Here is a 20919-nt window from a genome sequence, read left to right on the forward strand (position 1 = left end):
TGGCCCCGCCTCCGAAGCCTGTAGATTGGATAGCTGAATCCTGCGTCACGCGCCTCCGCGGGAGCGCAGACGAGCCAATCAGGAGCTTGGCGTATTTTACAAACTGGGGAAGTGCCTGGAGCAGAGGCCGAGAGTGTCGGGGGGAAAAGCGAAGAAAGTGGGGGAGACCCTGAGGGGTTCAGGGGGAGGTGCGGCACGGAGATCTTGGCGGGAATGAGGGCTGCCGGCGCTCGTAGGGAAGAGAGGCAGTTCGGGGTCCTGGGACAAAATAGAAGGTTCAGAGTGTCAGATGACCGAAAAGCGCCCTTGCAGGCGCCGGGTCTTCTGGGCGCATGGATTTGGGCGGAGGTAGGAGTATCTGGAATGTCAGGACCGAAACCTCGAACTGGCTGACCTTTGATTCCTGATGCTTTTTTCTCCTTTTCGTTGTAGTCCTCATGACCACCTTCCAAGCCAGGAAGGATCCTCTCCTCCGGGGTGTATCTCCCACTCCTAGCAAGATTCCCGTTCGCTCTCAGAGACGCCCACCTCTCCCCACAGTCAAACCCAGCGCCGTGGACCAGGAGAACCAAGATCCAAGGGTAAGAGGAGCCTGGGGGAGTGAAGACAGTAGCTACAAGGAAGCAGCAATGCACCCCAACGCAGAGCTCAGCTTTTTTTCTCCCTTACCCTAGAGATTGGGGCAGAAGCTCAGTATTCAGCGCCCTCTCGCAGACTCAGCAGGCCCCAGGCTGAAAGCCACATGTCAGACAGAGCAATCTGAGAAATTGGTGGGGAGCCCTCAGCTCCGGAACCCCTTGGAGGAGCTCAGGCCTAGCCATGGGGGTCAAAATGTGGGCCCTAGGCCACCTCCCCAGACAGGTATCTATTGGAGGCTGTAGAACTGGGTGGGAGAATGGGTTGGTGCATTGGGGTTTGGAGGCTTGGTAGTCCTGCCTCTCCTGCTTACTGTAATTCCTAGTCCCTGCTCCTAGAAAGCTCTTTGCTTTTAGAGGCCCTTTCTTTTCTTCAACAATGTGTCATTTCTTCTAAAGCCTTTTCCTGCTCCCCTAGTCACTATCAATTGTTCTTTGTTCTAATTATTTGCTGAACTTTATTTACTTGTTTATTTATTCATTCATTTATCCACTCATTCATTCATTTATTAGATGCAGCTTATGGGATCTTGGTTTCTGGACCAAGGATTGAACCTGGGCCAAGGCAGTGAAAGCGCTGAGTCCTAACCAATGTACGCCTGGGAATTCCCTGCAGTTCTTTTATAATATGTCCATACTTTGACTTGAATCTGTTACCTCTCTATGGTTTGATGATAGCTTCCTAGGGATGGGGGCTTTGTCGTATTCATCTCTGGGTGGCGGTGTCTAGAATAGTGTCTTATGCAGATTAAAGTCCTATGAATGTTTGTTGAGCTGAGTTCAGTTATATGAGTCTCTTTGGCTCACTCTTGCACCTCAAGGTGACAATGCTAGGCTCCCCAGCCCCTCAGTCTCCCCTCCTTCCTATCCCTTCTCTCCTTCTCTTCTTCCCTTGCAGAGGGTCCAGGGACCATAGAGTTTGTGGCTGACCCTGCAGCCCTGGCCACCATCCTGTCAGGTGAGGGGGTGAAGAGCTGTCGCCTGGGGCGCCAGCCCAGTCTGGCTCAGAGAGTACTGGTTCGAGGGAGCCAGGGAGGCACCATCCGGAGGGGTCAGGTAATGAGCCGGGATAGGAGGAGATCAGGCTGGGGTAGGCTGAGGAGGGAATCCCGAGCCTGTACTGAGAGTCTCTATTGGGGTCCTAGGATGCCCGGGCCTCTGCATATTTGGCCCCCAGAACCCCTACCCATCGACTGGACCCTGTCAGGGCTTCCTGCTTCTCAAGGCTGGAGGGACCAGGGCCTAGAGGTCGAACCTTGTGTCCCCAGAGGCTGGAGGCTCTGGTGAGTGTTCTTGAGGGGCTGATACTAGGTGCTTCTGGGAACTCCTTCTAAGGACACAGCTCGGCCTTGGGATGGAAGGTACCTCCTGGTGAGCAGAGGTGTTGTATGGAGGCTGATGGGCTTGGTTGTGAAACCTGAAGGTTTGGAGCCTGCTTCTGACTCTCCTTTTTCTCTTGCTCCGGTGTGGCTCAGATTCCACCTTTAGGATCTTCCTCTCACCCCTCCGCTCCTCCCTGTTTGCAGGAACTAAGAAGAGAGACCAGTGGCAGCAGCAAGTAAGGAGGGGGTCATTTGGAAAAGAATGATTCAGTGTCTGATACAGGGGTCCCTCAGGGCTGAGCCCTCTGGTAACTTTAGGACTTCCCACCAGCCTGGGGGCGGGGGGAAAATCTGTGAATGCCCAGGGTGAACCCTTGCAATGAAGTTCAGGCCTTTGTAGTCCAGCCTCAATATGGCATCTGTTTCTTCAGGTTGTGAGGGATGGAACGGGAAAGAAATGAGAGGTGCCATCCCTTGTGTAGTGGCTAGAGCATAGACTGTGGGAACAAATGAGGTTTGGGTTTGATTCCTGACTCTCAGGACTTATGAGTTGTTCAAGCTTGCCTTACCTGCCAAGCTTCAGTTTCTTTAATCTGTCAAATGAGGACAATGTTTGTATCATCATTTGAAGTTGTTGTGAGAATTAGATGATGTTTGTAAAGCACTTAGCACAGTGCCCAGCTCATATCTGGTACTCAGTGACTGCTTGCTACTGTCCTTGTTGTCCTCAGGACTTCAGTGAGCCAGGCCTTGGGATCCCTTCTGGAGCAGCCTGTGCAGCCTGGTGAGTGTGTCTGGCCACGGGGAGAGAACGTCAGCTGGGAGCCTGCATGTAGGGAGCAAACCGAGAGAAAGCTCAGGAGGGCTGTGGCGGGAACGCAGATCAGGAGGAGACAGAGAGGAAGAGACCTTCTCCATAGGCCAGAGGTTTGCCCGGTTGCACTTGTGTCAGAGGAGGTGGTCCCCATTTCTATCCTCTCTCTGCCACTTCCTGCAAGATATACCTTCCACTCACTGTCCTATCGTCAGCTCCTCAGAGCCATCACCACACCCCTAGCCCACTCAGGGTATTCAGATTAATGAGTGACTACTGAGATAGTGCTGGGTTCAAAGGGGTACTGGATGGGTCCCCAACCTTGATGGTACAATGGTGGCTGTCAAACTGGCATACCCTTTCCGGAGGTTGCAAAGCCATGTGCCAGACTTTGATGTGTGTTTCAGACACTACAGCAAATTTCCTGTCTCCTCCTAGCTTCCTCTCTGCCTGAAGGAGAACCTGAAGTTGTCACTCAGTCAGATGAAGGAGGAGGCGGCCCCCTCGGCCTGGCCCAGCGGGTACCATTAAAAGAAACCCGAGATAAAACCCACACCAGGGTGAGATGGGATCCTCCTGGGATGGGTGAAGGGGCAGAGGATGTGCATGAGGGATTCCCCAGCAGCAGTGAGGATTGTGGGTAGAGCCAAGCAGTCCCCGCTTGGATCTCAGCATGTTTATTGGGTCCTGGTTTGTCCTAGATGGACCCAAGCCCTCTCCAGAGTGGCACTGGCCCCTGGAGGCCTCCAGAGGTCACAGTCATATTTATGTCACCATCAGGTCAGTGCTGAGAGTGAGACAGATCTGACAGCTCATTCATTTCCTCCACACACAAGGGTTTATTGACCAGCTACTGTGTGCCAAGCACTGTTCTAGGTTCTGGATATACAATAGGAAATAAGTTCACATTCTAGAAGGGGAGACAGAAAATAAACACTCATGTAAAATATATAGTATGTCAGATGGTTATAAGTTATCTGTTAAAAAAAAGGTAAGGTACTAAATTGTTAGTTGCTCAGTCGTGTCCAACTGTTTGCAATTCCATGGACTACAACCTGCCAGGCTCCTCTGTCCATTGAATTTTCCAGGCAAGAATACTGGAGTAGGTAGCCATGCCCTTCTCCAGGGGATCTTCCCAAACCAGGGATCGAACCTGGGTCTCCTGCATTGCAGGCAGATTTTTTTACTGTCTCAGCCACCAGGGAAGCCCCCAAGGTACTATAAGGGAAGAAGACTGGAGGGAGTGGGTGGTATTGCAGTTTCAGGGGTCAAGCGAGTATCACTGAGGTGTGGCTACGTGAAGAGTAGAAAGATTTGAGGGAGTGAGCCCCACAGATATCTGGGGGAAGAATGTTCCAGGACATGAGAACTTCAGATATACACAGGGGGTCTACCTGTTATGCTTAAGGATCAGCAGAAAAGCAAGACTAAAGCAGAATAAGAAGGAGAGGAAGTGAGGGGTTAGAGCAATGACAGGATCAGGTTGGGTAAGGATTTATAAACCAGCATAAGACCTTGGTTATGACTTGGAATGAGTGGAAAGCCATGGGGAGGGGGATGACCAAGGGAGGGACATGATTTGATTAGCTCTTAAAGAATCTCACTGGTTGCTGAAGTGAGAACAGGACAGAGCAGTGCCAAGTGGGAGGGATCACTCTTCTGCCCGGTTCTTCTCCACAGGACGGCTGTGACTCCTGCCTGATGCCCTCCCCTGGCCAAGCAGTGCCACCTGCCATCACCCGGCCATCACCCTTTGGACGGGCTCAGCGTGTACCATCCCCTGGCCCCTCAGCTCCAGTTTGTATCTGCAGCTACTGGGGGCTGGGCAAGGGCAGAACAGTCTGGCTGGGATCCCTGCTGGTCTCAATCTGTCCCTGCTTAGCCACCCCCATCTCTCCCCAGATCTCATATTCAGTGTTGCGGCGTCTCGCCACCCGCCCCAAAACCCAGTTCACACCACTCCCATCAGCCTCCAGAGTTCAGCAGGTAAGAGGGCGGGGGTGGTCACAGGCCTAGGCCAGGACTGGGGGAGGAAGAGGATGATGGATGGGTACAGGGAGAGTCATGGCATCTCACTTCTGACCCAGGCCCGAGGGTTGAGTGGCCTCTCCCCTCAACCTTGCCCTGAAGAGTCTGCCCTGCCCTGGGTAAGTATCTGAACTTCCCCATCCTGAGATACCTCATTCTGTCCTGTTGATCTCAGGCCCAGCATTTTTGAGGCAGGTGGGCTCTTATGAAAAAGCTGTCTAACCCTCCAACTCTCCCTGCTTCTCTGTTGCCCTTTCTAATCCAAGTCTGGGGACACTCAGTTAAGGACCTGATCCCTTCCTCATGAGGGTGGGACTCAAACTAGTCTTCTTCTTACCCCAACCTTGCTTCCTCATGTGGCCCCCTCTCCTCCCATGTGGCAGGAGCAGATTGCAGTACGGTTATTTGACCAGGAGAGTGGTATAAGGTTGCAGGAGGGGCCTGGGAAGCCACCTGTGTCGACTCCTTATGGACCCCACCCCAGTAGAACCCCCAACTTCCAGGAGCTGAAGATGCAGGTGGGCTGGTGTGGGTAACAGCTTCAATGGCTGATGAGCATTGACAGGGTTGGGACTGAGAAATAGGCATTGGGGCGGGGCATGGGAACAGGACAGTATGGGTACAAGACGTGCTGTTGACATCATGCTCTCTCCTACCCACAGCGCATCAGTATCCTGCAGCAGCTTTTGCGGCAGGAAGTGGAGGGGTTGGCAGAGGGCAAGTGTGCCCCCCTTAATGGAAGCTCCTCTCTGGATATGGTGGAACTTCAGCCCCTGCTGGCTGAGATTTCTAGAACTCTGAATGCTCCTGAAAAAGTACCTGAGGCTTTTCACCTTCCTGGACTGTTACAGCACCCTGAGCTGCCAAAACCCTACTTTCCAGAGGAGTGTGGGGAGCCAGAGCCCTGCCCTGGAGCAAAGCCTGAGGTTGCCCCACCCTGCCCTCCAGCTGAGCCAGGCCCCCCAGAGTCCTGCCTTGGGAGGAGGCCTGAGAAACCAGAGCCCTCCACCCAAGAGCAGCCTGAGGCATCAGAGCCCAGCCCTCCAGTAGAACCTGGACCCCTTCAGGCCTGCCCCCAGGGGCAGGTAGGACTCCCAGAGCCCTCCACTACCGTAGATCCGGGGGTATCAGAAGCCTGCTCCCTGGAACTCAGAAATCCAGAGTCCAGCTCACAGCCCCGCACCAGTCAGTGGGCTCCAGCGACCACCAGCCTGACCTTCTCCTCCCAGCGCCCACTTTGTGCCAGCCCCCGTATCCGCTCACTCCAGTCTCTGAAGCTCTCACCAGGCCCGACAGGTAAGAAGTTGCTTGGGTGGGGTTGTGAACAAAGGAGGTTCTCATCTCTTGCTGGGAGCGGGGCCTGCCCTGCACCAGATGATCCCATGCTTTCTTTCCCCTACCTACCTTGCCCCAGCCTGGCTCTCCCACTGGGGTGGGCGGGTGGGTGGTATAGCACCTTCAGCCCTGTACTCCTAATTGGCTTGGCCCTGGTGTAGGGTGAGAAAGGGCAGTCTGTGTTGGAAGTCTTGGACTTCAGAGTCCACCCTGAACTCTCCATGGCCCTTGGCCCTCAGGTCCCAGCCATCCGGCCCCTCGGACCATGGCCCTGAGGCAGCGCCTCAAAGCATGTCTGACCGCCATCCACGGCTTCCACGAGGCCTGCCTGGATGATGAGTGTGCCTTCTACACCAGCCGAGCCCCTCCCTCAGGCCTCACCAGGGTCTGCACCAACCCCGTGGCCATGATGCTGGAATGGCAGGATGCCCTGGTGAGCCTTCGGTCCACAGCCAGCTGTACCTGCACAGAGGCCTGTGGGAAGGGGGCAGGGGGCGGACCTCGGCTTCTTTACAGTGGGAAGAGCTGGCTACAGTTCAAGAATGGCTGGGCTGTGACGAAGTCTTCTCTCTCCCTAGTGTTTTATTCCAGTTGGTTCTGCTGCCCCACAGGATTCTCCGTCATGAGGCATCCGCATCCACTCACTCCTGTCCTGTCTTGCTCCTTCCTTTTAACCTTATTTATTTTCCACACCGTGGATTGGAACTGACACCCTTTTGTCCTTCAATAAAGTTTCTAAAGTGTCCAAGTGTCTTTTCCTGTGGTCCTGCCTAGGCCAGCTACTGCTATGTTGCTCTTGTCCACTTGGTGGCAGTGTTCTCCAACTTAGAGGTCAGCCTTGGGTTCTCCCCCTCCCCCAGCCTCCCTCACCTAGGAACTGACCAGGTCACCCCACCCCTGCCCACTCCCAGCAGGCTCTAAGAGTGAATCTGTTGGGGGGTGGGAGGTGAATGTAGGACTTTGGGGACCTGCTTTTCTCCCTCCTTGAAATCTTGGCCACTCCCAGGAGCCATCAGCAACTCACTCGTCGCATAGAGCTCCCTAGAACTCTTCCCCCCCATGGCATTGGCAAAAAGCAGAAGCACCAGACCCATATCTCTGAGATCATCCCTTGTTAGTGTCACTGGTTGGTGTCTCCCTGTAGTAGAAGGCCTCAAAGCTCTCCTGAAACTGACACCCTTGCTGTATCCGAATAGAAACCCTGGGCCACTCCCCTCCTCTTCTCCCCCAGAGGCAGACCTTGCAGGGATAACTAAACCTTTGCCTCTGACAGTGTAATAGGGTAGGGGTCCTTGAGAGGAGTGAGGAAGGGTTCAGTCACTTTCCCCTACTCTGCACCAAGTTAAGAGGCACCCACATTCTCCAACTTTACTTTATTGGAAGAGGCAGCAGCAGCTGTAGCCCCAGGGCCTAACCCAGATGGGAGTGATATGGAGACTGTACAGGATGAGTTTTAAGTGCTAGGAAAGAACCAACTGGTTCCCCCAGTTCACAGGAAGACTGCCAAAGCTAGAGCCTGAAGCCTGAAAATGATGAGGGAGGAGGAGATGGCAGAGAAGTCATGACAGGATCAGCGCTTACCCGGTCTCCTCTCCTCCCACCCAGATGTGTTCTCCCTTCCCCAAAGCCAGAGTTTCCCTTCTGTTTTTCGCTCTCCGTGCCTCTATGCTACAGCTAGTGAAACTTCACTAGCTTCCGGCAGAAGAGGGGGCCGTGACCCGTGACCGCGCCGCTCTGCTGCCCCAGCTTTCACAGGCATGCGCACGGATGCTGGTGGTCCCTTCCCGAGGCGCTCTGCTCCTCCACGGGCTTGCTCAGCTCCCCAGCCACGCAGTTACACCCCATAGCACTACGAGTCCGCCCATTAAGGCCACCTCCGGGAGCAGGAGGATCCGTCCACCGCCGGCTCTCAGGATGGGGTGGTGCCTTGGGTGGGGCAAGCTGAAGGTGGTAGGGAGGGGAGCAGAGGCGAAGGGCGAGCGAGGGCGCCCAGGGACGGGGGCCGGCTCAGTCCGGGTAGATGATGAAGCCAGAGAAGGTGCTGTACTTGTTGGTGTTACCGCCGTGCACCTTCCCGCCGTCCAGCTTGATGAAGACTTCGTCACCCACATCCAGGTGCAGGATCACGCTGTTGCTGGCGTAGTCGTAGTTCTGGTCGGCATCCTGGGCGATGGCGCTGGCCCGGACCTAGTAGGGAGAACAGGACAACCCACTCACGCTTTCTACGGAGCTGGGGTGAGGAGGGGTCGGTCAGGGAGGTGGAACTGGACCTGTGAAAGCAACACGACGGTAACAGACTGCAGGGGTCGGGAAAGACAAGGTGCTCCGCAGGCACCGCCATTCATTCACTCACTGCCGGGAAGTGGGCAAGTTTCACTCCTTCTCTGGTCCTCCATTTGAGCTATAAGGTGGGAGGTAATAGAACCTACCTCATCAGGTTGTTTGGATTAAATGAGTTACTACACGTAAAGTGTGTTAAAACATGCTTCGCACAAAGGAAACGCTATATAGATTTTCTATTAGTATTATCACTTAAAAAATAAGAGTTCGACGCTAGGATAATTTCTAAGATTCTGAACGCGCTTTGACCTCCTAAACTCGTGTTCCCATCCCCCGGTGACAGGGCATAGGCATGCCTGTACGTGTGCAAGCAAGGGAGCGGGCTGTGGGAAGGTGCCAGTCTGTATAATCGCCCCTCCTAGCACACGAGGGTGCCCCGACGTGGGGGTCGGGTCGCTTTCCGCCCCAACAGGTAGCCCCTCCCCTTTCTGGTCTCGCTGCTGCAGGTCGCCTCGCGCCGCCAGCCCCCTCCCCACCCTCCCTCTTCCTGTCCCGCCGGGGGCTGGTTATTAACTCATTAATTATTCATCATTATTCTAATCACTATTTACCGTCCCCAGGGCCGCAGCGCCCGCACCACAGAATACAGAGTGGGAGCCGCGGGGCCCTCCCCCCTCGGGAACTGACACATTCTAGATACACACCCCCCCACGGCCCCTCACAGACAGCCCGCATAGGCCAAGCACACCTACTCCGTGCCACAAGCAGGTAGACACCGCCCCACTCTCACACCTCCGAACCCCGCACCCACAGACACACTTCATCATGCACACACACTCTACAGTCTGACACATAGGCTCTCACTCCCTTTCCCTGGGTTCCTGGGGTGGCTCTGCTGGGAGGAGACCCCAGTGTAGTGCCTGTGGGTCTTGGAGGCGAAAGGTGCTGCAGCTGTAGCAAGACCTGGGGTTTGGACAGCTGGGAGGAGCTGGCCAGATGCGCCATGGTCAAATGACCCCATCAGACAGCAGGGTGAGGAGGTCACAGCTCAGCCCTAACCTTACACCCTGCGGCTTCTAGCCTCCCAGGCACAGTTCCCCACCCCACCCCAAGGCCTCTCTCCCTCTCTGTGTCTCAAACGGGACACTGAGCTGAGTCTTTGGGGCTTTTCTCCCAAGCTAAGGCAGCAGTGACTCCGACTCTGACCACAGGACCCGGCTGGGGTCCGAGGCTTCTGTCCTTTGCCTCCTTCCTTCTCCCAAATTCGTTCCTGCAGACCACCTGGCTGGCCCTTGAGCTGCCACATCTTCTACCTCTGCCTACTGACTCTGTATTAGCTGAGGGTAAAGGCCACTTTAAAACCAGGGACTCCAGGCCTTGGAACTAGCAATAGAGTTGCCTGGAAAACAAGCAAGTGTTTTCTTTCTTTTTTACTTTATCCTCAAAAATTTAAGCTTAATGCCCCCACACGGGAGCAGCCACCAACTGCTCACCGCCTGTAACTCAGATTTCATACTAATTTGAAAGAGCCGGACTCTGGTAACTAGCTCATGGAGTGACTGTGTAACCTAAAGGCCAGGAAAGCTGCAGGAGACAGGAGGAGAAAAGAAGCTAGTCGGCAGGGTGAGACACCAGAGAGGTTTGGTGTATAGTTGCCTACAGACGGACTGTGAGGTAGCAGCTGCTTATACAATAAGATTTGCGTTCTAATTCTGACACCCTTCCTAACGTCCCTGTGAGACCCTGGGCAGGTCATTTCCTTTCTCTGGCCCCCAATTCCTTTTCGGCTAAGTGAAGTGATTTCTAAGTTCTTGGCAAGCTGACCTTCTTGGATTTAGTGACGCTGTTTGGGGAAGAGATTCGGGTTGTGTAATGAAAGCAGGGGGATTTAGAAAGCTTCCCTGTCTGGGGCTGGGTGGGAGAGGGGCATCTCACCTGTCCATTCTTCATCAAGTCGGCCCACATGCTGGTGCCGTCACCGCCGCGCATAAGCACATGGTAAGCGAAGAAGTAGACACCCGGCATGGGGCAGGTGAACTTGCCACTGGCCGCCTCATAGGCGTTGCCCACGTTGGTCACCACGTCGTCGAAGCGCAGCACCTCGTAACCCTCGTGTGGCCTCCGTAGGCCAGCATAGAAGGCAATTCGAGGCACGTAGCCAGCAGGGGGCGCCACTCCGCCGGGGCCTGGGCCGGGAGGGCCCGGAGGACCTGGCCTGCCCGGCTCTCCTGGAGGCCCTCTAGGACCTGGTGGTCCCGGGGGCCCTCGCAGACCTGCCTTCCCGCGCCGGCCCGCCTCTCCCTTGGCGCCGGGAGGGAAGGGGGGCACGGAGGCGGGCGCGCCGTCGGGTCCTGGGCCTCGCGGCCCGTGCGGGTCGCACACCATGCGGCAGCGACCCAGCATCTCGTAGTGCGCCGGCCCCTGGGAGCTGTGCACTAGCAGCGGAATGGCCACCAGCAGCAGCAGCACCATGGCCACCCCGACGGCCGCGCCCGCCACCCGCTTGCGGCGGCTCAGCCGCGACGCGGCCAGGGCCAGCAGGTCCTCCTCGCTCTTGGGCGCAATGGTGCCGGAGGCCTGGGGCTTCCCGCGGGCCCCGGAGGCGGTGGCCGGGCTCGGGCTTGGGTCGGGACCCCCCCGACGGCTGCGCCCGGCCCCCCCACCCCTTCGGGCTCCCGCCTCAGCGGTGCCGTTCCCCAAACCTTCCGTCAAGGCGGAGGTTCCCCCGTGGACCAGAGGCAGCTCCAGACGGTTCAGAGTCCGTGGTCCTCTATTACCCTCTCGTTCAATCTAACGTTCCCGGGCGCCTGAAATCGGCGGCTTCTCGGACGGCTGGTTTCTTACGGATCTAGGATGCCTGCTCTCCGGACAGCTGCTTTCTCGAGGATGGCGGCGCCTAGGTCCCCGGCTACCCAGACGGATCGTTCTAGCCGGAGCTGGGACTGCTCTCCGCGCTCTGGACGTCCCGGGCTCTGCGCTGCGGGTGATGCCCACCGGACGCGACCTCCTCTGCAGGTTTGCGCTCTGGCTCTCGGAGAGCCCTGACCCACCTTTCTACCCTAGCCGCGGCCCCAGCCCTCTGCTGGAGCCCTGGCCCCACGTCTTCCTCCTGCTAGCGCTCTCCCTCTCTGCGTCCCTAACCTTCCTCCCCTCCCTCCCTGGGCGGCAGTGCGGGTGGTGTGAGCCGGCGCGCGGCGGGAGCCGCTATAAGCGGCCGGGGGGTGGGGGGGGCCTGGGGGGGCGCCGAGCGACCCCTGGCGCCCAAAGAGGGAAGCGTGGAGGCGGGGCAGACCTCGGCCCCCGTCCCGCGTCCCCCCAGCCTCTCGGTTCCTGACCCGCTCTTAGCCAGTTCTGCAGGGATTCACTGCCCCCACCCTATCCTTACTTTCACCCTCTACCCTGAGTTTGGTATTCCCAGAGCCTGAAGGCGGCCACAAACAGCGATGGGATAAAAAAGCGGTCGAGATACACATAAGAAGATAGAGGTAGATTCCTGAGCAAAAATGAGCCCTCCCTGGCTCCCCCTACCCCCACCAAAAAAAAAACCAAAAAAGCCCGCAAGCAAACAAAAAGGACTAGGAAAGAATAGAAATTTGCCACTCAGTGCCCATGACCAAATAATATATGGTCAAGGGTTCAACGGGTACGTGTTGGCCCGAACTGGAAAAGGCAAATCTCCAGGCACCTCTACTACCCTCGACCCCAGGGTTGAGGGGCGCAGAGCAAACGAGAGAGCGAGGGAACAGAGTGAGCAAACAGACCAGCCTGGGAAAGCGACAGGAAACCTACAGGAAAGCAGAGGAGCTACAGAGAAATCAAAGGGCCGGAAAGCCAAATAGAGACGCAGAGACAGAGACAAAGCTTGGCAGAGAGACTGACAGCCCCAGAGGGGGAGAGGGGGAGACAGAGACGGAGAGAGAGAGACGGGAGCCAAGACAGGTTGACAGATCGAGAGAGAAATGTAAATGGCGCGCTGCAGAGAGACACCCAGGTCCGTGTTCGGACTCCAATGTGACATATCAACTGTGGGGAAGACGCGGAGGCGGGGCGCTTCTTGGAGCAGTGTGGTAGGCTCCGGGCCTGTGCCTTGCGACAGTGTGCTGGCAAGTGTGGACGTGTCCATGGGACCCTGGCCTTGTGTGTCCCTGGGTGAGTGGGATTGTGGATCGTGTGTTGTCTTTGTGTGTATATGTGTGAGGGCTGTTGGAAGGGAGGTTTTACATTTGTCTTTCTCCTAGTCCCTAAATGTGGTACCCCACAAATGTCATCTCTCCTATCTCAGGACTGAAGTGTTGAGTTTACTGGGGAGAAAGAGTCAGAAGGCCCTGCAGGCCCAGTCCAGCCCCACCGCTGCCCTTGTCCTAGACCTTGGCCAGCACCAGGATCTCTGCCCCTTCCCCCTCCCTCAAAGGGCTGCGGTCAGATGGAATCTCAGAGAAGTTGGACCTCACATAATGAATGTTTGGGGGAGGGATTTGAAATTGGCTATGCAAAGTAATAGAACAGATAATGCAGATTCAGTGCTAGGCACCCTCCTGTGAGAGGTGAGTGGTCATTCCTGTGGCCAAGAGGAAACATCCTTCCTCAGGATCTGGCCCCTCGAGGGGAAATTTCCTGCTCACAGGGTCTCCGGGGGCCAGAAGCTTCAAGAAGGGGTCCCAGGACTGGCAAACTGGGATATTTGGAGGCCCTGGAGGTGGAAAGCTGCAAAGGATCTCTTGGAGACTAGAATAAGCCACTACTGTAATGTATAAAAGTACAATACATAAAATGAGAGTCCAGGGTACATCAGGGCATGATTATTGGGTGGAAGGTAATTCCTTCATCTCTTGTTTCCTGTACCCCTTCTCTGCACCTCCCAGCCCATAATGGTGCAGGAAGAAAGAGGTTGCTGAGGCTTGGCCTGTTGGAGGGAGGCCCCCTACGCGCTTGAAAGGGTTGGGAGAGAAAGGATTGGCAGTCAGTGGGGGAGGGGCCTCCTCCAACCATAAATACAAATTTTATTCAAGGTCTTTGTCGCCATTTGTCTTCCTCGGGGGGCTAAGGGCCATGTCGCCCCGTGCATGTCTAATTCCAAATCTGCTCCCCCAGGCTGGATGATGGATGGATCAGAGAGGAGAGAGCAGGCCAGGGCTCACACTGGCCTCCCTGGCCGATCCTCAAGCCCCATCGACCCCAGGTCGTTCCACCTCTCCCTCCTCCTCCCCCTTCTCCCACCACCCACTCACTAAAGGCCCTCTCTGCTCAGCCCTGCTCCCCACCCCTCTCTCCGACTTACCAAGGCCCTCTTTTTGAGCTCCTCCACCTCAGCCCTTTCCAGGTCCTAGCCCTCTTCTCTCTGGAGCTTGCCTTCTCCTCCTGTCCCCAGCCCAGACTGTGAGCTTCGGTGACCAGCAGGGCTGCAAGGCGGCAGCGGGTGTGTGTGGTGGGGGAAGCAGGCTTGGCTCACAGGAGCCGAGGGGCCAGCTCCATGAATTTATTCATGTTCTGTTGCTCTTTCCCCACGCTCTGGAATGAAGCTGCCAGCTCACCAGGTCCTTATTGCTTCCCCTGCAGCTGTCACATTCGGCTGAGGAGGGACCTGGGTAGGGTCAAGGCCAGCTAGTGCTCCTGGGGCCAGAAGCCAGGTGTCTGGGCTCAAGAGGAACTGCTGGGGCCCAGGCTGGGTCTGGAACAATTTACTCAGAGCTCCTTGGGCAAACTGAACTGGGAGGCCCAGGGAGGTGATGTGGTTGGGAATGGGAAATAGGTAGAGAGATGTGCTTCAGGGCACAGAGTGGGCAGTGGAGGAGGGGAGAGGGGGAGAAAGGCTTTGAGTCCCCTAGGTGCCCCCTATTGAAAAGCACAGCCCAGTCTGAATTCTGCCTTACCCTCTGCCCTTGACTCTCTACTAACCCTGACCCTAATCCCAACGTATCCACTTGACACTTCTCCAATCGTAAAATAAACCCTAACTCCATAACCTGATGCAAAATGGATCTCATCCTCACCTGTTCTGTCCTGGAACCCAGGGGTCTCCCAAGAATTTTCTCCAGGGCTTACAACCAGGTGTGTGTCAGAGTTCTGAGGACTAGACTTTAGATTAGCATGTGATTAGCATATGATTTGCATGTGATATATCCCTTCTACTCTGAGGAAGTTTTCTTGTTAAAATTTTATGAAGTCTAGCCGAAAGGTCCTGGCTCCTCGAAGTTTTTTTGTTCCTTCTCCCACACTCCTTGTCACAGACCCCTTCAAGGGAAGAAAGGGAGTGAGGAAATGAGCAATAGAAAACTCATGGGAGGAAAGATCCTGGCAGTGTGATTGACTCCTGTCACTTGAAGGGTAACCTCCACAAGCTTCAGTTTTCTCACCTGTAAGTACAGAGGAACCAGCTGGTTGATGTTACATTAAGATAAAAGGAAATGCCTCTCTCCCCCACGCACCCTCTCCTTCCCCACCTTTCAGGGCCATTATACTGTGGTTCCTCTCCATTTTCCTCCATCCCACTCCCATACACACACTCTGGCTTTCAGTCCCCACATGTTAACCTAACACAATTGCTTCCTGTTCTGGAAGCAATCTGAGTTGCATGGTACCAGACTCCTGGTATGAAGAGAAAGGAAAAGTGCCCACCTGAGAGGACAGAGAATAACATGGATAGGGAAATAGTATGATCGAGTGCTTACAGTATTTTAGAGCTCTTACAAGTAAGTTCTCTCATTGCATCCTCTGAGAGGTGGGTATATTGTCTCCATTTTACAGATGAGGAAACTGAGGAGAAAGGCTTGCCCTGTATCACCCTGTAAGTGGCAGCCCTAGAACTCGAGTTTTGATCTCCTGGCTTCCTTTTCACTGCCCTGGAGAGGAAAGATGACACCCAAGGCGGTGAAAGGGCGAGAAAAGCAAGACAGAATTGGGGAGAGAGATGTGAATGGGTTTCAGGGAAGACCTATGAGTTTGAGGCCAACGCGGCAGGGCCTTGGCTCAGCGTGTCCCCCATCCTCCACCCCCAGCCCTGACTCCCAACTGGTGCTCAGTTGTTAGCTAATGGATGTTGGCCCAAGTCAGCTGCGGAGATGAGCCAAGTCCGAAGGGGAGAGGGAAGAGAAAAAGGAAGGAGAAGGAAACAAAGACAACCCAGAAAAATATGCCCCAGAGGCGGAAAGCAGGAGAGCCGACCGGAGTTGCTGAGGACCGCTCTCCTCGCCGCACCGGCGGGAACACAGTTGCGGCCCAAGAACCTTCGTACACTTTGCCCTCCCGCGCGGGGGTCGACAGGCCTCAGTGAAGGGCAAGAGCGCAGGTACGCCGCCAGGCCTAGGCCCTCCATTCATCCGCCGCGCAGTTCGGTGCAGCCTTAGCTTTAAAGGGTCGCCGCCAGAGCTCTTGGGACTGAGAACAGGCTCCTGGCTCCACAAGGAGCGGGTAGAGATGGCTCCCCAGCTATCTGTCAGGCCAGATCACGCTGACTTCCTTCCGCAGCCCTGGACCCCTTGCCAGGTGCGGTTCCTCGCCCTAGCCTCTCTCTCTCCACCTCCTTCTTCTCCCGTCTCCCCGCCGCTGTCCACCAGCTCCAGCCTCCAGTTAATGAAATCTGGCGAGCGGCCGCACAGACGGCGGTCGGTCCCTTCATTTCTCCGCCGGGACAGTGGATCCCGTCGTGGGAGACCGACGGGTGAGCAGAGGATAGGTGATGCGGTGAACCGAGGGCCGGTCTCCGACTGGTGAGAGCCCGAAGCGCTGGAGGCAGCGCCAAGCTGGAATCTTCGAAGGCTCGGCGAAACGAGGTCGGCCCCTAGGATCCTTCTGCCCGGGGTCCCTATTCTTTCCTTTTGTCCAACAAGAAGGAGACTTCGCAAACCCCATACCCATCGCGCCCTGACCCGGGTCGACCTGGGACTCCTGGTCCCGCACCCTAGGCGGATCTGGTTCCCTTGTGCAAAGCGCGTGGCGGTTCTGAGCCGGCGGCCGCGGCCCGGTGCTTCCTCCCACCTCCTTCCATCTCTTCCTCCTTTCTCCCCCTCCTTCCCGCGCTCCCTCCCCGGCGGCCGCGGCCTTTATTAGGGATTCCGCGGCTGTCGGTCCCGCCATCCATCCTGTCCGCCGGCAATTAGGCGGCCAGACAAAGAGCAGCTTCGGATGGATGAGGGTCCCGGCGGATCGGAAATGTGAAGGGTCAGCGCTGCCGCCCGCGGCGCACCCCGCTCCCCCTCCGCATAATCACCGGCCGCCCGTCACTCAGCCGGCCGCCCGGGGAGCTCCAGGGCCGGGGCTGGGGGAGGGCGGGGGGGTGGGACTGAGGCCTAGGCGCCAAGGGCAGGGCGAAGGCCGACCGACCTGCCACAGGGGCGCCCCCTGCGGGAGAATGGAGGTCCGCAGGAGGCCCGAGGCACCTGGAGGAGAGAGAGGGCAGGGCACGGTGCCCCGCGATCCCTGAAGGCGGACGAGAGGACTCCTGCCTGGGGGCATCCTGTACGGATGCTAGGACTTTGGCTGCGGCGGAGAGGAGAATGGGGGCCTACGCGCCCCCTGCTGGGAGGCTGGGGGACGAAGCCCTAGGGCCTCGGGTCTGCAGAAGTGGAACCGAGCCCAGGATGAATCCCCTTAGGGTCTGTAGCCTAGTGCGCCTCCTATTGGATTAAAGCGATACTGCGCTTCTGTTGCCGGATCTCTTAAGTGAAATCTAACCGGAGAACATCAAACCTAGAAAAGCTCCAAGGCTGGGCAAGCCCGAAGGGAGCCAGAGGAAGTTCAAGAAGTCCGGGTTTTACTGCGGATTCTTTGGCCCTAGCTCCCAGCTGACAAATCAACATCTCAATCTGACAATTAGTAGTGGAGGTGGGGGGAGAGGGGCTCTCGCCGCCTGGGCCGCTTAGCCCTCCCGGCGGGCTGCAGAGAGGTGGGCGGTGCTGGCAGTGATGAACGACTCCGGGGGGGCCCCGGGCCCCGAGCGCGCATTCATTACTCGACTGACAGGCGGACTGCAGGCCGGGCGGGCCGCGAGTGGACGTGCCAGGAAAGAGGCAGAGGCAAGAGCAACATTAAGAGAGGTGTATAGCAGCCCAGTGCCCGGCAGCTCCCGGCTCTTCACCTGGTACTTGACTTCCTTGAGCTCAGCGTTTTTGTTGGAGCTGGCCTTGGTCGCAGAATTTGGGTAGCGGGGACAGGGTTTTAAGCCTTCTGCTTAGGTTAGGCGAATGAAGGTCTAAAATGTCAAGAAAGTGTGTAGACAGGCTTTAAGACTAGGCGCTCCCGCCTGACCTCGGAGGAATTGTGCATGTCTGCGCACACAGGGGTGGTGTGTTGTGACAGGGATTGATGGGTGTGGGTCGCGTGTGGGGGTCGGCGATTGTGTGTGTCAGTGTTAGGGATGTGTCGGCCTGATTTTGTCAGCGGAGGTGTAAGTGCTGCGTGTGTCTGAGGAGGAGCTGCCACCGTTCCCTGCGTGTCTGTGTCCCCCTCCCTCCCCTTGCTGTCAGCTCTCTGTCTCCACTTCTGTAGGAAACAGCAGTGTGCCCGGTGACAGCTGAGGTGTGCTGCTGGGGGTGGGGGGATAGTGTTAACTGTGAGGCTGCTGGTTCAACAACTGCTTCCTTCCACCACCTCCACCCCAAACATCATTGCTCTCTCAAGCTTCCTGAAAGCAGTGGATGCTTTTTCCAAAGTCTGGGGACCCAGCTGCTAAGTCCTGGGGAAGGAAGTGGTGACTACCAGAGTTTTCTACCTTCCACATACATGTATACATATACGCAGTCTCCATCTTATATATAGTCGCTAATATAAGATGTGATCTACAACCCCTCTGGCCTCCCCAGGCTGCTGGTGGATAGAGAGGAGGAGGTAGATCTCGGGAAGGGAAAGGGCAGACCATCAGACCTCTAAGAGAGCCCACATCTTTGGGGCTTAGGCTAGTCTTCCAGGATCCTTACCTTTTGGGTTTCAGGTCCAATTACTAGTTGACACCTTAGGAGACTGTCCTAATTATATTCTAATTCCTTTCCCTAATAACCTTCTTTCTTCACCTGACTTTGTCTCCACTCTCCTTCCCCCTCTCAAACACACCAGAAGGTTGACCTTCCCATTCCTGAATCTTCCAGGTCTACAGAGCAGAGAGTTGACCTGATTCTGGGTCTCTGGTCCTCTGTTTTGGTCAATGTGTCTTTGAGCCACCTTCCCTTCGCTTGCTCTTCTTTAAACATAGGTTGTCTCTTGGAACCCTCTCTATTTTTGTCTCTGCACCCCTCTTTGTGTCTGTATATCTCCAGGTTTAGGAATCTCTTCCAAATTTTTTCCCCTACATTGAGGGGTCTCTCTTTGTTTCTCTGGAGCTTCACCCTCTCGGCATACCCAACGCATTAGTGAGGCCCATGGGGACGGAAAAGGGAGTAGAACTTCCTTCCTGCCCTCATCCAGAGGCGACTGCAACCTAAGGATGGCTAGGTAATGCCAGGGCCCGGACATGGCCGGGTCGCTTCTCATTCAGGGCACAGACACCAGGTCGATGCCCGGCTGTCCGCCCCTCTCCCCACCCCCAAGCCGCCCTCCTCCAAGCCCCCGCCCCCTCCGCCCGCCCGGAAAAGGCAAATTTGACATTTTTAAATCCCGAGCCTTGGAGGGATCGATGCGGCCCCGGGGCCCCGCCCGGGGTCGATATTCCTGATTGGGAAGCGGCCGCTGAGCGGAGCGCGCGTGTAAATCACCCGGACTGGGGGAGGGGGCGCGGGAGTCAACCGCTTCCCAGACGCTGGGAGCCACGCGAGGTCCCGGCCCGACCCCACCCCAGGGCAATGGAATGAGGAGAGAGATAGGCCTCAGACCCGGAGACAAGCCAGCCCTTGGACTCCCGCCTCCCCCGCCCATCTCTAACTCTGTGGGCCGGCTCCGGTCTCGCTTCAGCGGCCGCCACCCTCCGTTGCCCCTGGAGCCGCCGGGGAGGCCGGTGTCGGAGCCAGCCATGCGGCGGCTTCTCTCCGGCCGCTCCCGCGGGGCCTGGGCTTCGGCGGCGGCTGTCACGAAGCCGACAGGCCGGGCCGGCCGGGAAGGGGAGGGTGGCGGGGGAGAGGTGGGGGGACGGCTGGCGCGGATATGGCTCACAGTGGGCGCGCAACAGATGTTTGCGGGATTGAGGGACAGCAAGGCGGCGTGGGCACCGCGCGGCGCTGAGCCGGGGCTGAAGGCGGGGGTGGGGGGAGGGGGCAGTCCAGACCTGTCGGGGGTGAGAATCTGGCCTTCTAGCGGGGGTGAGCAGGTGCCCCTGGCGCTCAGGGGAGGCTGAGTTGGATAGACCACCCCCTACCCCGCCCCCGGTCCGTGGACCAGGGTAGCAGAAAACAAAAGATAATGGGGGTGAGAAGGCAAGTTCGGACCCCACCTACAGCCGCCTCCGCCGCTCCTGCCCTCCAAGCCTCTCATCTCTCGGCTGGAGAAACCGAGGCAGCGGAGGCTGAGAAGGATCAGGATGGTTAAAAGCGATGTCAGCCACGAGGCTGGGGGTAGCAACCAGAATTCCCGCGTGGGTCTCTGAATTCACCTACCCGCCCCGGGTCCTCTTGCGGGTAAATACACCGCCACGTTCCCGGTGCCCCCAGCCCCCGCCACCGCAGCTCAGACCCTTCCCTCCTGCTTCAGCTTGTCAGATCACCGCCCCTCCACCCCGCGTCAATCCCCACCCCGCGCCAGTTTATAGAACAACAATTTGGGGAAAACAATCCAGGCCGAGTGACGGCCCCGTAATTGTGACAAAGTGAGTGCGGGCGGCTGGAGAGCGCGCTCAGGCGGGAGCGCGGCGGGGCGAGGCGGAGGTAGGGGCGCCTCCAGTTCGCCCCCCACCCTCTCGTTCTCATTCCGGTCATCTCCCACCCCTCTCCTTGACTCTTCTCCAATTTTTCTTCTCTCGGCTCTTCGCGCCTCCCCTCGCTCGTTCCTCCATCGCTCTTTCCCTTTCCTCTCGGTAACTGCTCTTCTCCAGCCCCCGCCCCGCCGCAGCCCCTCCCCCGGTGCGCTTTTTTTCCCCTCTCGCTTCTCGCTGTCTCCTCCGCCCTCCACTTGTTTCTCCATCTTTTCCTTGTGCCAGTCGCCCCTGGGACCCTGGCCCCCAGTCCACAAATCCGCTTCTCTCCCTCCCCAGTCCCGGCTTCCTGAAGTCGAGCCCTGAGCTTCCTCCCGCGTCCCCACCTTCTGGGAGGCCTGCTCGGCCCGGCACACAGGGGGTTCCTCCCGCCCCACAGCGACGGCCCCCAGGCCCAGGCGGGCTGCCTCTCCCCTCCCGCTCCCGTAGCTGCCTCTCCCACCCCTATCTCTGCGCCCGGAGTCAGTTTGTTTGTCCAGCGGCGGCCTCGGCCGCTCGAGCTGTTTGCGGAGCTTAGCACGCCGCCGCGCAGAGCCGGCCCAATTAAGTCTCATTCATTATTCAGCGGCCCAGTGCTCCCGCGCCCAGCAGCTGGCGGCTCCAGAGTCGCTTTGATGCCCCTCCCGGCCCTGGCCCCTCCGTGAATCCTAGGGAGCAGACATGGGGACCTGCTTT

General features: G+C 57.2%; 3 protein-coding genes across 7 annotated transcripts in view; 2 read left to right on the forward strand and 1 right to left on the reverse strand.

Moving 5' to 3' along the window:
• The window catches only part of LOC122427692 (tubulin alpha-1C chain), a 1128437-nt gene that overhangs the window by 56946 nt on the left and 1050572 nt on the right, over nucleotides 1–20919 (forward strand). The gene's annotated exons all lie outside the window — the stretch shown is intronic.
• Nucleotides 76–6879, forward strand: LOC122427681 (trophinin associated protein). Of its 5 annotated transcripts, XM_043447340.1 has the most exons (15): nucleotides 195–348; nucleotides 433–581; nucleotides 675–861; nucleotides 1534–1691; nucleotides 1781–1918; nucleotides 2111–2193; nucleotides 2689–2741; nucleotides 3210–3331; nucleotides 4452–4568; nucleotides 4674–4757; nucleotides 4859–4918; nucleotides 5183–5317; nucleotides 5462–6095; nucleotides 6374–6567; nucleotides 6713–6879. In XM_043447340.1, exons 1-15 carry the CDS (start codon nucleotides 333–335, stop codon nucleotides 6758–6760), a joined length of 2178 nt encoding a protein of 725 aa, XP_043303275.1. In that variant the 5' UTR covers nucleotides 195–332; the 3' UTR covers nucleotides 6761–6879. The 5 variants fall into 5 exon arrangements, with proteins under 5 accessions (XP_043303273.1, XP_043303275.1, XP_043303272.1 ...); XM_043447338.1 differs by lacking the exon at nucleotides 195–348 and adding an exon at nucleotides 76–188 and having other exon boundaries at nucleotides 4452–4757; XM_043447337.1 differs by having other exon boundaries at nucleotides 4452–4757.
• On the reverse strand, nucleotides 8142–11587 carry C1QL4 (complement C1q like 4). Its single transcript, XM_043447381.1, has 2 exons — nucleotides 10350–11587; nucleotides 8142–8321 (listed from the first exon to the last, which is right to left on the reverse strand). The coding sequence occupies exons 1-2, from the start codon at nucleotides 10884–10886 to the stop codon at nucleotides 8142–8144; spliced, it is 717 nt and encodes a 238-aa protein (XP_043303316.1). The 5' UTR covers nucleotides 10887–11587.

Source organism: Cervus canadensis, chromosome 25, assembly GCF_019320065.1.
Source record: "Cervus canadensis isolate Bull #8, Minnesota chromosome 25, ASM1932006v1, whole genome shotgun sequence".
Lineage (NCBI taxonomy): Eukaryota > Metazoa > Chordata > Mammalia > Artiodactyla > Cervidae > Cervus > Cervus canadensis.